This window comes from Rissa tridactyla, chromosome 4 (genome assembly GCF_028500815.1).
Source record: "Rissa tridactyla isolate bRisTri1 chromosome 4, bRisTri1.patW.cur.20221130, whole genome shotgun sequence".
Lineage (NCBI taxonomy): Eukaryota > Metazoa > Chordata > Aves > Charadriiformes > Laridae > Rissa > Rissa tridactyla.
The window spans coordinates 33723191-33738321 of record NC_071469.1 but is presented as its reverse complement, the minus strand read 5'-3'; the positions used below and the strand labels follow the sequence as shown (position 1 = coordinate 33738321).

At 35.7% G+C, this 15131-nt stretch overlaps 1 protein-coding gene across 5 annotated transcripts in view; it reads right to left on the bottom strand.

Annotated features, from left to right (window-relative positions):
- Positions 1–2264: 2264 nt before the first annotated feature.
- STRN3 (striatin 3) overlaps positions 2265–15131 on the bottom strand; it is a 68283-nt gene continuing 55416 nt past the window's right edge. For all 5 annotated transcript variants that reach the window (XM_054197933.1, XM_054197932.1, XM_054197935.1 and 2 more), the window contains 8 exons: positions 13932–14107; positions 13753–13800; positions 11429–11550; positions 9637–9804; positions 9240–9380; positions 7733–7840; positions 5279–5365; positions 2265–5167 (listed from right to left, as the gene is read on the bottom strand). In XM_054197933.1, the coding sequence (XP_054053908.1) occupies positions 4998–5167; positions 5279–5365; positions 7733–7840; positions 9240–9380; positions 9637–9804; positions 11429–11550; positions 13753–13800; positions 13932–14107 (1020 nt within the window). In that variant the 3' untranslated portion in view covers positions 2265–4997. The remainder of the gene's footprint in view (positions 5168–5278; positions 5366–7732; positions 7841–9239; positions 9381–9636; positions 9805–11428; positions 11551–13752; positions 13801–13931; positions 14108–15131) is intronic.

Below are 15131 nucleotides of genomic sequence, written 5' to 3'. Positions count from 1 at the left end.
TTGCTTTACTACTCTAAAATTTATTCACGTTCATCTGTGTCTACAGACAAATGAATGCTGTGTCCTTACTATTTTATGTCCCACCACGAAAGCAGTCTGCAAACGCCAACAGGGTCAGCTGAACTCTAGCCATCCCAGGATAACGAAGGGAAACAACACTGCTGGGGCCAAAAGAAGCCAGTAGCATCCTTTCCCTGGCTGCCAAGAAGCCAAACCTCATGCTGAGGGCACTCTCCCAGGCGCCAGGCACTGCCAGTTTGAATATACCCTCAGTCTCAGGGTATAACAGAACCCACAGCTGAACTTCACACTGGACCAGCTCCTTAAGACACTGGCATGAGAATCCTGCATAGCTGTTTTTGGTAGCAAATGCTAACTAAACTTTTCCAACCTTCGCTGAGGTCAGATACGGCCTTTACTACTTAAGAGCAATCAGAGTATGGCAGAATGTAAGCAAAGGGATAAGGACTATTTTTTTGCCCTGGTGTATGTGATCAGATTACAAATATGATAAACAATTCTCTGCCAAAGAACACAAGTTAGAGACAACAAGTCAAAAGACTGTCAAGGTTTAGGAAAATAACTTGAACTAGATGGAAAATCAAGAATGACTTGCTAACTTAGCACTACTTTTAAATTTTTGTTAAGTTTCAAATCAAGCAGACTATACGATGAAAATAGTCTTTTTAAGTAAAAACCAAATTCACAGTTATGGAATTTCTGGAATTCTTTGACACTTAACTCTTGGGTATTTTAATACTATACTACTTGCTCAGAAAAGGAAGATGGGGAGACAACAGTTTTCTCCCATCTAAATATTCTAAACAAAGTGAGGTACACAACTTTGTCCTGTTGAACTACTAATTCTGGTGAGGACTAGGAACCAGTTCAGAAAGAAAACAGAACCGTCTGGCTCAGCATGCTGGTAGCGAATACATCAACAAGGGCTTTACTCCCCAATGGTCTGATTTGCTCAAATCCGAACAGAGACTTGACAAACATACACAATTAAGAGAAAGTGACCACGATCAGTTGCTTCTGTATGCCCAAATAGCTGCCAAAAAAACAAAGTTTCTGACAGAATGTAATGCATATGCACCCTGGAAACTGTCAGGTATTAGATCACTCAGACTGGGGAAAATATTTCCAGCCTCTAAGAATTTCTTCTGCACAGCAACTGTTAGCTAAATCATCTTAACAGAAAACTACATTTATTAAGACTGGCAGAATCAGTCACCTGGGTTATCCAAGGAAAAAAGAGTCAAAGCACTAATTTAGGAAGCTAAAATACACCTCTAGTTTTGCTAACAACTACCCTAGTAAAGAAGTGGTATTGAAAAGCATTTTAAAACATTCACTGTCATTAAGATGCAATGGTATTTCTAAGTAACAAAGAAAAACTTCAGGTAAGGCAATCCAGGGGAAACCTCTGGCTACTGACCAGCACTGTGTTACCAAGAAGCTTTCCACTGATTTGACATGGGAAGTGCTGGAGAAGCACGTAAGAGTATGCCACAGAGACTGCTATCAGATTTAAAATAAATCAATTAATACAGAATAGGAGAAATGCACAACCTCCAATAACATATCCTCAAGCCCACAGAGTTTTTCCACTAGGAAAATCTACCAGTTATCTCCTGGCAAATACGGCATTTCTAAATTAGGGAAGGTTCTTGATCAGGGCTTGTTACACCCTTTTTCAGATGGAGTTGATATTTACGTAGACAAGATGCTAGACTACAGTCACCACTCATCTGCTTAAAACAATTACTAAATGCTTAAAACAGTTACTACAGTAAAACTAAGAAGGGGAGTAAGTCTGTTACATCAATCATATCGTGAACGCTAAATGTATTATTAAACACATTTACATCTTTGCATTCCGGTTCTGAGTGCAATTCCTTTGGGTCTTACTTACAAAAGAGAAGTAAATCAGTACTTTCATAAGTTGAGGTGGTTTTGCTAAATGAAAACATTTATTTCAGCACTACCATTCCTTCCCCATCACCAGTACTACAGCTCTTCTGTTCTAAAAAACAAAAAACAAATAGAAGTTTTAGCATGCTATACCCCACAATAAACAAACTAAGACTGTATTACAGATTATTGTCAATAGTCAATAAATGAAGCCTCACTACAGCATTTGATCCACTATGCATCAGTGAACTAAGATGACCCTTAAGATTTCAATTAAGGAAAATAAGCAAGTATTTTTGGTTTTACCGTTTCAATTTTAATACAGTTCAAAAAAAAAAAAGTAAATGTTATGCATGGCAATGTTTATTAAACAATCACATTTCATTTAAGCATTAAAATGCAGCAGTCTGGAAAAGCTGCCAGAAACAATGTTTGGCTTCAGAAAAGGCGATTATGAAATTACTTCCAATAAAATTCAAATACTCTCTTGTCTGTTGATTAGTTGAATGCTTTAGACTGGAAGGAACAAAAAGTGCAAATCAGCTGAATGTTACTTTCAAAAGTAAAGTCTTAGTGTCCTACAAGCAGTTACTGAAAGGCCTCACCTTAATCTTCATGATAAAGGACAAAATTCTCCAATTTCTATACAATTATAACTTACTTCAACATTTCAAACAACGTAACATTATTAATAAAACAAAATTAATTTCAGAATATAACTGCACTATTCTGCCTACCATAAGCACCTTTTTTTCCTTTCCTTTTTTTTTTTTTTTTTTAAAATCTAATTCGCTTGACATGAGATGGCATGAGATACATTCTCACTGCAAAACTGCAAGCTTACATGGAACAATACAGTTACAACCACTTATAGGAACATGTTCCAGCTTAAGGTAATTTATATACCCAAACATACTATTTTTACATGAAAAACCTAAGATTCATATTGTGGTATTCTGCTTCTGCTGATACACTTTCAGGAAAGTGACTCCTCACAGTGTAATTAAATGTTGACCTGCAGCTTAGCCTTTTGCAAAAAGGCTGCCCAGTTGCCCATTGTTCTTTATTGGAGGACTTGTAAAAAAATGGACAAAGGTTACTAGGTAAAATTTGACCTATTAGCAGATTTTAAGCATTTAGAAATTAATTTTTTTTTTTTTTTTAAATTCAACACAATGATTCAGAGGCAATTTGAAATAAAAACAGACTCTCTTTCTGGCTCCTAAATCACTCGAGAACCACTTCATATACAGAGATAGCAAAAAACCAGTGTGATTATCGCCTTATAAAGGCTCTAAGAATACATTAGCAATTTCCAATTTGTTCTTGTAAAAATTTTCAAAAATATTGTGGAAACATGTTCTTATATGTGGGTACTCCTGCTTGAAACTGAACAGTCGGTTGACATCCAGACAACTATTACAATTTTCCAAAAGCAAAGCAGCTCATAAGCATAATAAACAAATGGTCATTTTGCTAAAATTTAGACCTAATTTAGTAATTTGTAGAATGACACTGTCAAACTCTGCAACACAAAATAATGTAGCCAACAGTAACATACAGGTACACCATTTAATATTTATTATATGCATTTTATATACAGTATTTTTCAACAGCTGTACTTTTGCTATGTGATACAATCTTAAAAATTTGCTGATTCATTGTTTGTAAAACAGAAACCTTACAAAACTCATCAAAACTCGCAAACTGATCAGAAAAGTTTTGTGGAAGACTAGAAAAAATACTTTATTGTATTAATCATGCATTACACAAACAAAATCTTTAGTTACACCATAAACTGAAGCACATCTGAAAATAAAATAAAAGCAGGGAGTAACTAGTCAAAACACAGCAGATTTATGAATCTTGAATCAACTACTTTTGTATTCTATTTGAAACGCAAATAAAAATATTTTTCACTCCAAAAGTTCTGAAACAAATTGTTTTTTGGAATCAACTCCACTCCAGGTACTTAACCAGAGGAAAAAAATTCTTGGTTTGCAACTTTAGAATTATCAAACATCCCATTTTCTCATCTATTTTAGACTGTTCAAAGAGTGCCGTAACAGATATACAGGGCCCTTTAACACACTACATAAAAGGATATAAAGACCAACAAAAAGTGAAATAAATAACAATAGGCCATTAGCAAGATGGGTAATCCTTGATAAATAAACTCGTAAATACAGTAAGATGTACAAAATATCACATAGTGATAGGATGCCAAGATTAATTTTTTTTTTTTTAAAGAGTTCATTCGGGGGTGTTAACCCCTCTGTGTTTCATTTGAACACATTTTACAGTCCTTTATTTATGAAGACAGTTATGCGATGATGATGAATTAGCATCCTTATGCAAGGACTTAGCTGAGCTGTATTAGGCAAAAGAAGGGAAGAGTGTGGTTACACGGCAGCGGGTCAGTGAGATCTCTGTGTTTTAGGGTTCTATAATGCAGAAAAACATTATCAATACAATCTTGAGCACTGTTGTGACAGGCTAAATATATAAAAAGACTTATAAAAACTAGAATTTTATCCAAACATTTTGTGCAACTAATGCTAAAATATTTTAAGTTAAATTTCCTTTTCTTTAAAGCAAAATAAAAGTTTAAAAGGGGAATCTGTGGCATTCAACTGATAAACAGAAGATTACTAAGAGATGAAAAGAAAGCTACTCTTGGAGCTCACTTCCCTCCACAAGAGCACCACATTCCTAACCCTAAGGCAGCACACAGAGTCCAAAATAAAAGTCTTTTGTAAGATCAGACTCCACGTTTGCTTAAAGACACCTAAAGAACAGACATACGCTCAGTTCATATCCAGTCAAGGCTACAAATACTGGTTTTCTTTTTTTTGTATTTCTCCCCACCCCCCCCAAATACAGTAACTACAGTTAAATGAATGAGCCTGACATTGTTCAAGATATGGTGACTTTTCGCCAACTTATACCACATAAGAGCCTCCACCCAGGCAGATCAGATGTAGTGTCTTATTGGTAACCTTATCATTGATGGCAGTGATGCATTCCCTCTTTTTTGTCCAAACAGACCTGCTGTTATGACGCAGGTTTGTTCTGCTATGTCACACAAATACTTTGGCAAGGGCATCAGCTCCTGCACTGGCAATATATGCTTTTGACGGATGAAATGCTACATCATAAATTGATTCATCCAGCTTTTTCCTATGAGCTGTTATTTCTTGCACACATGTCTTGCTGTCCAAATTCCATAACCTAATGGAACAATCATGGCCTGTTTAGAAAACAAAGAAAAAACAAAAGACAAAAGTTAGACCTGTCAGACACTGAAGTGCATCATAAATACAAACTTTACAGAGCATGCAGAATATGAAAAAAAGCTTACTTCCAGACATTAAATAGATTCCATTAGGATCTACAGCTAGACTTGTGACAGCATCCAAGTGAGCAACCATAGAATGGATCATTTTACCTAAAAGCAAAATAAACAGTGAATTTCCTGTGACGTATTGTTTCTTTTAAAAATAACATTCTCATTAAATTCAATATAGAATAACACACTGATTTAGATTCCAATAATATCTGAATGATACAATTCTATTATGAAGCGTCAACTGCAGACTCTTGTATAAGCATATGTGTAAATGACACTCAACTCTGAAAAAGGCATTCCCATTATAAGCACTCTTTTTGTCCATCTGGCATCTTTACTGGTAGCAACAACAATGAAGACCAGTCCTAAAATGACTGGGTGAGAACATAAATTTTTAGTACCTTAAATGCCCTAATACCTGCCCCCAGTGGGACAAAATGTGGGCGAAGCTTTGTAAAAAGAGACTTACTGAGTCATACCAAAGGTCCATCTAACTCTGTCATTGCTAGGAGGGAGGCTATTGGTGATAAACCAGGGAAGAAAATAAAAACAAGGCGACTATAAGCCATACTTGCCCAGAATACTCTCCGTCTTCTAATAATTAACTGCTCAGTTATGTCACAAACCAGAGGTGTTATCTCTGCATTCAACTACTCTTAATGCATTTTTTTTTCAGTGACCTCCATTCCTGGACACATAACATTTTTTAGCATCTCATGATGCTTTTTGGAAGGAGTTCCAAAACATTTAACTGCACATAAGAACAACCACCTCTTTCTGTTTTGAACCTGTTACCTGTTGGGGGTTATTCAATTGAACCTTAGTTCACATATTGGAAAAAAAAAAGCAAATAAATCCCTATAAGACCATGACCAACATGAAGAAAATATATCATCTTTGCCCAGTTGTCTGTCTTCCTGAAGAATCTCAGCTTATTTAGTTTCTAAGATTCTTCCTCAAGAAGCTAACAGCTACTGAAGATCTCTGATCATCTTTTAACCATTCTCTGAACCATTTTAATTTGGCTATATCCCTTTTGAGATGAGGGAGACTGGAGTAACACCAAGTACACATGTGGATACACCAAGAATTCATACAAAGGTATTAACAATGATTCTTCTTGTGGTTTTTTCCTTTCCCTCCTCTCAAGATTCATTTTGCTGTTCTGACTGCTAAGCAACAAACTGACATTTTCATCCAACCTCTTCTTCTAACTCCGAGGTTTTACCTTAAGTAAGAACAGTCATCCCAGTGATTATTAGTTTATATTATAAAGTTTGTTTTACCTTACATGCATGATTTCATATTTATCCACTTGGAATTTAATTTGCCTGCTCTTAAGTCTATCAAGACCTTCAGTTTTTCCTCATCAGCCTTCATCTTTAATACCCTGAATTAATGCATGTCAGTAAACTGCCAACATACTGTCCCCTGCCCAGACGCTGAACTATTACTGATCCCTCCAGGACCTGGTTAATTTTTTGTTTCACAAAATGACTGTTTACTTCTACATTCTGTTTCCTATCTTTGACCCAATTATTTGTTCATGCAAGATTTTTCTCATTCTACATCTTTGTTTCTTTAAAGTAACAAATTTTAATTTCAGGACAATCATTGCAACACGTTTAATGATGACAGTTCAAAAACATACATTCATGGCAGGTGAGAAGGGGAAAAAATGTCTAGCTTTTTGCCTTTAAATATGAAAAAATAATAATAAAAAAAGTGAAGAACACCATCCCTGACTTGACCCAAACCAAACACACTTAAAACAGGGAGTCTGCATCTACACTTAAAATCAGCTTGTGCTGACGGGTTTTTTCTTCCAACTTTGGTAGGATAATGTGCAGGAAGTGACGCATGGTTTGACAAACAGGAAGTTTGTGTTCATTCTTACAATTATTCCAACCTTTGTGTCATGACAGACTGTGCAGTTTCCCCCTATTTTCCCTTCTTTCCCCCTCTTTTCTGTTTCATAAACTTAATCAGCAACTTAAATATAACACAGGGTTCCATCGCTACAGTGATTCTAGGGTTATTTCTTGCCTTAATAGGTACTAAGCAACCTTCTTTACTACTGAGAGTTGAAAAATGTAACTGATATATGCTTAGAATTAAAAGCATTGAAGTGATGAACACAGGATGAACAATGGCAGGAAATGATGAACAATGGCAGACATATTCTATAAATTAGCAAAGCACTAACTTAAGAGGACCTTCTTGTCCTTCACAACTCTCTGTGCCTGTTTTGACAGTTATTTTCTGACTGCTGATGTCTCAATTGCAACGGATAATACTATTTCATAGAAAAGGTACTGAAGAGGTTTAATATCACAAATAACAAAAGTTCTCTTTTGTGTAAAACTGCATCACCAATAAGTTTTCTATAAATGGATTCTTCCTATGTCCATCCAGATTTACTTTAAACAGACTCATACATACAAATTAGGTTCTCTTTATCCTTACCCGTTTTGTTGTCAAAAAATTTGATGTGTCTATCTTCATGTGCTGTAATAGTTACAGGAAGTGTAGGATGACTTACTACTTTGTTAATATGATTATTTGATTGTACACCTGAAAACAAAATAAAAATATTCACTTGCCTTAAAGAAAGGGTTACAGTTAAAATGAAAATATTTTAGCATTACACTATATCATCTATAATTATATAAGTAACATTAATAACATTTCAGGAAGAGCCTCAAATGAAACCCATAAGTAATAGCTTCTTGCTTTACAGGGTGGGACTAAGCCAGGTGGACTCTAGCCAATGTACTGTAAGGTTAAAGCTGTACAAGTGGTTTATACACATGAAAGATTCTTGAGAAAGCTATCAAAGAACCAAGCAAGTACTGCAGGGCAGCACTAGCCAAGTAGAAACTAACTGTGGCATCTATAATATATGTTTAGCACACACGTCTTATACCTCCATATCAAAAAAGATATAGCTTGGGGAAGAAAAAAAAAAAAAGATAAAATCCAAATAACTGAATTCAGTCTAACCTTTTAGATTCTGACAGATGTATTCATGTCTTATTTCAACTTAAAGAAACAATGAGTTGGTTTATAATCTCTTTAGAAGCTTTTAGAATACTCCATGAAAAACGCTTTCTTTTTTTGACATGCCAGTGTTTTAAAGGCTTGCTCCTTTCGTTTCTGTGCTTAATTTTTGTTGATTCCATTTAAGTTCTCTCTTCAAACTAGGAAAGGTACTTCTCCAATTAGTGATGCTCTTTCTCATTGTCAATGCCAGTTTTTCCACAAGCTACCTAGAATATAGCTCTTACATGGTTTTGTAACCTGTGCTGAAGTCTTCATTATAAGCTACTTAATACTGTAAGTATAATCACTAAGTCAACTAGACTACTTGGAGGGCAGAAGCAAATTCTCCCCTTGCATTATTTTTTTAGATCTCATTTCATAGAAAGGAATGACCAGACACTGGAGGTTCTCCTTATGGAACACTTTCATAGGTTCAAGAAAAGAAGGCTCCTCTATATAGAGTTTCATTGGATATATACAATTCTTAGAGAGTTACATTTTTGTAGCACCTTATTTGTAGCAACAGAATTTCTAAGATTAAAAGTTCCACAGGAGCGTTTAATCACAACCTGTGCAGAATTCTACACTGAGCTAATATTCTGCTTAAATCACTTACTTTGATATCCTCCACATCAAGGCTATATAATGAAAACTGTGTTTTAATATGCAATTCAAACAACTGAATCTTGAGAAACCTTATCTTAGAGAACAAAAACTGTTGCTTTCGCTATCTCTAATCACTTTCAAATCCTGCTAATCCACAATCTTTTCCATCACGTCTGTTCCACGCATCTTTAAGCGTCTGACCAGCTTTCAAACTGCACGATGCAGGAGAGGAACAGAACTTTTTCATTTACTTCACCATATAATAAAACTTGGATAAAGGTACCTCACCCAAGATGGATGTTTAATACAAAAGAGCTTTACTTACCAGATTCTGTTTGTGATGAAAGCATTACCACTGACTGGGATGTTTCTAAATCATAGATGACTGTGCTGCCAGTGTTAAAAGATGCCACCATATGAGCAGGGTCACAACCTATGAAGTCAACTGATGTAGGTATTCCGTGCTCTAGAAAGAGAGAAAAATATCTTTACAAAGAATGAAACACTTTTAAAATTCTTGACAGTTTAAACATTTAGTTTGTTTTATACTCGTACGTTAAAGGAGAAACTCGCTTCTTTCTGTAGAGTAATGTTACAGCACCAGGCTTACTTTATTAAAAGATCTTTTCCCTTTAGTCCTGATACCTAAATGGAGATTAATGAACCTGGACGCATCATCAGTTGACTCATAACAGATTTTCAGAACCACTGGAAAAACTTACCTTTCTCTCCATTGTAAGTGCAAATACAGGGCATTTTTTCTGGTGGGTTCCATAATCTAATAGTGCCATCTGCTGAACAAGACAGTAAGTGATTCTTTATACCGCTGTAAGCAAGACCCCAGACTGCATCTGTGTGAGCAATTAATGTGCCAGCTAGAACGTTTGGCTCTGGAAAAAACAAAAGTTCAGAAATGAAACCTTTTTAGTAAAGAAACATTAAATAAGTATTTCTTGTACTTAATACAAATTAAATTCCACATAAAACGGCCATATAACCCCCCCAGCCCTTCCTGTTTAAGCAATAGCTACAATATTACACAGATCATTTTGCACAACCACTGCCAGATTTCTCAAAAACAAAGCAAAAAGCAGAAAAAGAATAACAATCAAAAAACCCCATCAAATCAATCAAAAAACTGCACAAACAATTATGTCCCTTTTTCCAGAATGAGACACACTTATTACCACCTCCTCTTTGAGGCACCTGCTTCTTCCCTTCAAATTCACCATCTTAAAGATGCTTGGTCACAGCCCTTCCTCTGTACAAGGTGTAAAAAAGCCTAAGAGAATCCACTTTCCACTTAAACACTGACACCTAATCCTGTTTTCACTCACCGTGCTCCGCTGACACAGGGGCATGCCCTAAAACTTTAAAGCACTCTAATAATTAAAACAAGATTATTTCTATTGTGGAATGGGGACACACATTCCTATTTTATTCTCCCTGATACTTTATTGTTGTCTTTTACAGAGGGGTTTTTAATCTATTCTCTACCAGGCTTTGAGAAGCAAGAGAAAAGAGATAAATGGAAAGGAATAAAGCCAGATAAATCACTAAAATTTAGTTTTGCAGGAAATTAAAAACAAGCTGGTCTTGCAACCCAAAACCCTGCTAACAAGCTTTAGGGATGAAAAACATCCCATTCGAGTGCTCTCTTTTAAAAATAACTTTGTCACTTGAGTAGAGATAGTTCTGTCTGAAGCCCATGAAAATTATACCAACAATCCTACCCGCATGAACAAATCAGACCATTTTTAGTAATTAGACTATGTTGCATAAATTTTTAGCAGAGAGGCACAATTTGATCTATATATTGGTTTTAAGGGACAGGGTGTAGCAGTCTTCCTAAATCGGTGCAAGACAACACTGCTTCCCATCCCTCATTATCTCACTGCCACAGATTATGGCAGCCTGTCGCATTAGCTCACTCGTGACACTGACACGAGGGACAGAGGAAGAAGTCTTGACTGTTCCATTCAAGCTTCAGTCAACCATGGAACTGCACTCTTAGAATTACAATAAATACAAAATGCTGATCACAATCAATGTCAGGAGAGCAATGCGCAATTTTCCAAGCAGTTATCAGCTCTTTAATTGTAGAGACATTGGTTATGGGAACTGAGATACAAATCAGAAACATGGGACATAGGATTTGAGTACACTTATCTTCGTTTTCTAAGAATTTCCTATCAGAAGAAATAAATAATCATTCAAAAATTTGGAATTTTGGTTCAAAGTAGTAATCGTGCTTCTTAAAAAAAAAAAAAGAGTTACGATTAACTTTTTCTTTACTGCTTAAACCTCTGAAATTGCCAGTCTTCTTATTACAGTTCTATACAAAGTATGTCACCAAAGCAAGTGAGAATAAATAATTAATGTTTATCACACACAATTTAGTTGATAAATGGCAGTTATATTTCACAAAAGCTCTAGAAAAGATATTCACAACAATCAGAAAATGAATGTTGAAGACAATGGTCATGAGCTGTTTATCTTTTAAAAGGTACTTACCATAGGTATCATATGGATCCACGTTAGGGCTCGGCATGTTCCACCACTGGATGGTTGCATCAATACCACCACTGAAACACTGTTCTCCATTGGAACTAATTGCCAATGACAATACAGGTCCACTATTGGGAGACAGAGAAAAAGAAGTTTACTGATATAGCCTACGGGACAGAAGTGAAAATTTGGCTATCTACTTTAAAAAAAAAAATTGGATTGTATGAAGCAGTTAAAAAATTCAAACTACAAAACCAATTCTGTTAAAACCTTTTTAAAAATCTCAACAAGTGATACCAACTTGTATTAAAACATTCATAACAGATTAGCTAAAACTATCAAAATTCAAGCAATTCAAAGAACACCACTTTATTTCTCAGAAGCTACAGTAACTACACCTACAAACAGTGAGTTTTTACAATGCATCTATGCCAATCTAACAGCTAGCTGTGCTGAAAGATGTAGTTGCAGCTCCTCTCTGCACCAAACTATCTTCTCATCCTATTTTAGGAACCAACAGTAATCTATGCCCCAGTAAACTGTTTCAGAAAAATGATCCTAGAAAGAGTATTTTTTGGCCAAAGTTAGGCTTCTACTGTTTTAACTTCTTCAACCTATTTGCTGTGATATCAGACAAGCACAAGCTGTAACCCACAGGAAGCAGGACGTCTACTCCTTTAGACACTCTAGTAAGTCAGGTTTAACTGTATTATAAAACCATATCCCCAAATTAGATGCCTGGCTCATCTGACAGGCCATACCCAGGATATAAGGCATTTACCAGTTGTTTACGTGCAGATGAGCAAACTAGAATTACATATTTGAAGATGGTGAAAAGGAAGATTATTGGTTGAATTCACCTACATATTTGGAAAAGTGAAGAATGAAGCTGGCCTGAAAGGGAACGTTTGATCAAAGCCTGCCTGAGAGAAAAAATAGTAAAATTACTTTGGTACCAGTCTTATGAGAAGTCAGAGGGTGGGGATCAAACTCTCCCAAACCTTCCCTGTTGGCATTCAGTAACCAAAGCCAAAATTTAGACAAAGAGATATGAAGGAAAATTCAACTGGTCAGTGACCCTCTATTACTCAAAAGAGCACTTGTATTTACACGAGGACGAATAAGTCACCCAGCCCTAAGGAAGCATATTTTACACTTTAGCTAATAAGCACAAAAATAAGACACTACTATTCTATCCAGTGGCTTACGGGAAGGAGGACAGTGACAATAGTATGTGCAGATTCCCTAATACAAACTACTAATTTCTTTTTTTTTTTTTTTTTTTTGGTCAAGGCCAGCACAGGAAGTATTATCCACTTCAATGCTTATCAAAGACCTTTTGTGAAGCTTACCTGCTACCTGGTTTGGAGAACGGGTCTTTATATAAGCAAAATGCACTCAAACTACTGCGACTAGCTAAGAACTGCACATTTTTGTCTAGCCTTCTTATTGGAAGGAAGCAGAATTCAAATTTATCAACTGGAACTCAGGCAGTAATAAAGCAGTTAATGCGAGCTGAAAAATCGCTAGGAGTTTTTTACAAGTCAGCTCAACTTGCATGTTTTACTAACATTGTTTAATTCATGTTAGCTCACTGTCACCGTCTGCCACGAAGACCTTTTCTTGTTTCAGACTAGTTTGTGCAATCTGCTTTCCGAAGATTTTGGGCTGGACCCCAATCAGAAATAAGAATATTTATTATGGTGCATAATGAACCACCATCTGCACAGAAAGCAGCAAACTTAAGATGGGAAAAGAAGAATCCTGAGTTGACGTTGCAATAAGAGATAAAATTTTGTTGCCAGGATAGGCCAAATTAGTAGATATGGCATGGCAATGAAGTTCTATCTCTTATTCTTGTTCAAGCCCCTAAAAAAAAAACCAAACCAGAACCCTCTAGTCACTTGCTTGAGCTCCTGATTTTTCACACATTGAAATGGTTGGGGGTTGTTTTTTCCTGATGATTGCATCTGTACTTTTAATTTCTCAGACCTGTATCTGAAGATAATAGACAAGACTAATAAATTCTACCTTATTTATCTTCTTCACATATTATATATAAAATCCACTGTCCAAGACACGGGCATCACTCAGGTGATTTCATTATCATCTTCTTTCCATTGCAACTAACCACATTTGTCATTATTTTTTCATGGACTATGCAATTCATGACAGGGACTCGGTATTTACTTGTTTGTACCAAGTATGACAGGCCTTGTCTATACAATGTAAAAATAGAATACATTTACAGCTTTAAAACTGAGGTGTCTTACGAACCCATGTGATAACGACAATAAATTTATCAAGCATTAATTATGTCAAACACTTACATGTGGGCCCTAAATGTGTAGATGGGTTCTACATCTAAAGAGGCACTCCTGAAAGAGAAAGGAAGGGTTGTTACACTCCATGGTATCTACTGAAAAAACTCTGACAACATTTAAGAGTTTAATCAATTTCAAAGGCATTTAAAACACAATTGATGTTCTATAAAAACCCATATACTTGCTTTTTGGCAGGAACCGTTTTCTGCAAATTCCAAAGTTTCAGAGTATGGTCCTCAGAGGCTGTAACCAGCACAGGCTCTACAGGATGAAAAGCTAATGCCCGCACTCCATCAAAATGACTGCGTAGCGTATACTTAGGGTTCCATGTCTTTCGGAAGGCATCTTTATTAGCTGGCAGCTTAAAAAAAAGAAAAGGAAAGACATAATCTTATCTTGGGTTTAAAAATATGTATAATATATATCTCCCCATATTTTAGGAAAACATGCTATTTTTGATTCAGCTAATACATGTTCAAGCTTAAGTTTGCATTTATCTATTGATCTGCCTATATGCATCTGTAACTCCCTCTCTGGCATGCAAGGTAGTCTGCAAATTTTTCTATTGTAATAGTTTCTTTTGCCCCAGAGTGGAAAGGAGTACAACGCTGAATACACAGACAGGAAGCCTTGATTTTCAAAGACTGGTCTTAATCCTTTTGCGCAATGATACTTTAATGCCTCTTCCCTGAAGATAAAGGTTTTATTGCTTGTCGTGTTGTCTGCAAGCAAAGAATAGATTACAACTGTCAAATGTGCACTTATCACTTGAACACAACTAGAATGAGCTTCAGGTTCTTAGTGAACGTTCTTCCTCAGATGAGTAACCTGACTGAGAATGACAGGAAACACACAAAATTCTTGAATACTTCTACATGTGCAAGTATGCACAAAGAAATAGGAAATCCAAAATTCAATATGCATTTGTCATGATTTTAAACACAACATTACATATAAATATTTTTTTTAAGTCTTTAATGAGTTTTAAATATACTTGGGAGACAGTAATTTAGTTACTATGTGAAGGAATATATACAAAATTTGCATTTATATACTGTGACCATCCAATTCAAACTCTTAACCTATAGACTATTAGGCTAAAATACAAAAAATTACAACTGCTTAATGTTAATTATAGGTAACTCAGAAGAAGTTACCTGGAAACCTCAAACTCTTCTAGTGACTGCAAGAAACTAATTTAGAGCTATGAATACAATTTATATTATGCAGAGAGCAGACTCTTAAAAGACTACATCCCACTTGTCCTAAGCCTCCATCATAAGGCGAAATACATCTCTTCCCCTTAAGTACTTATAAAGGGAGCTTAGAAAACTGACTTTAGTTAGATGGCCAAAATCAGCAAACTAAGAGTAACTGGAAACTAA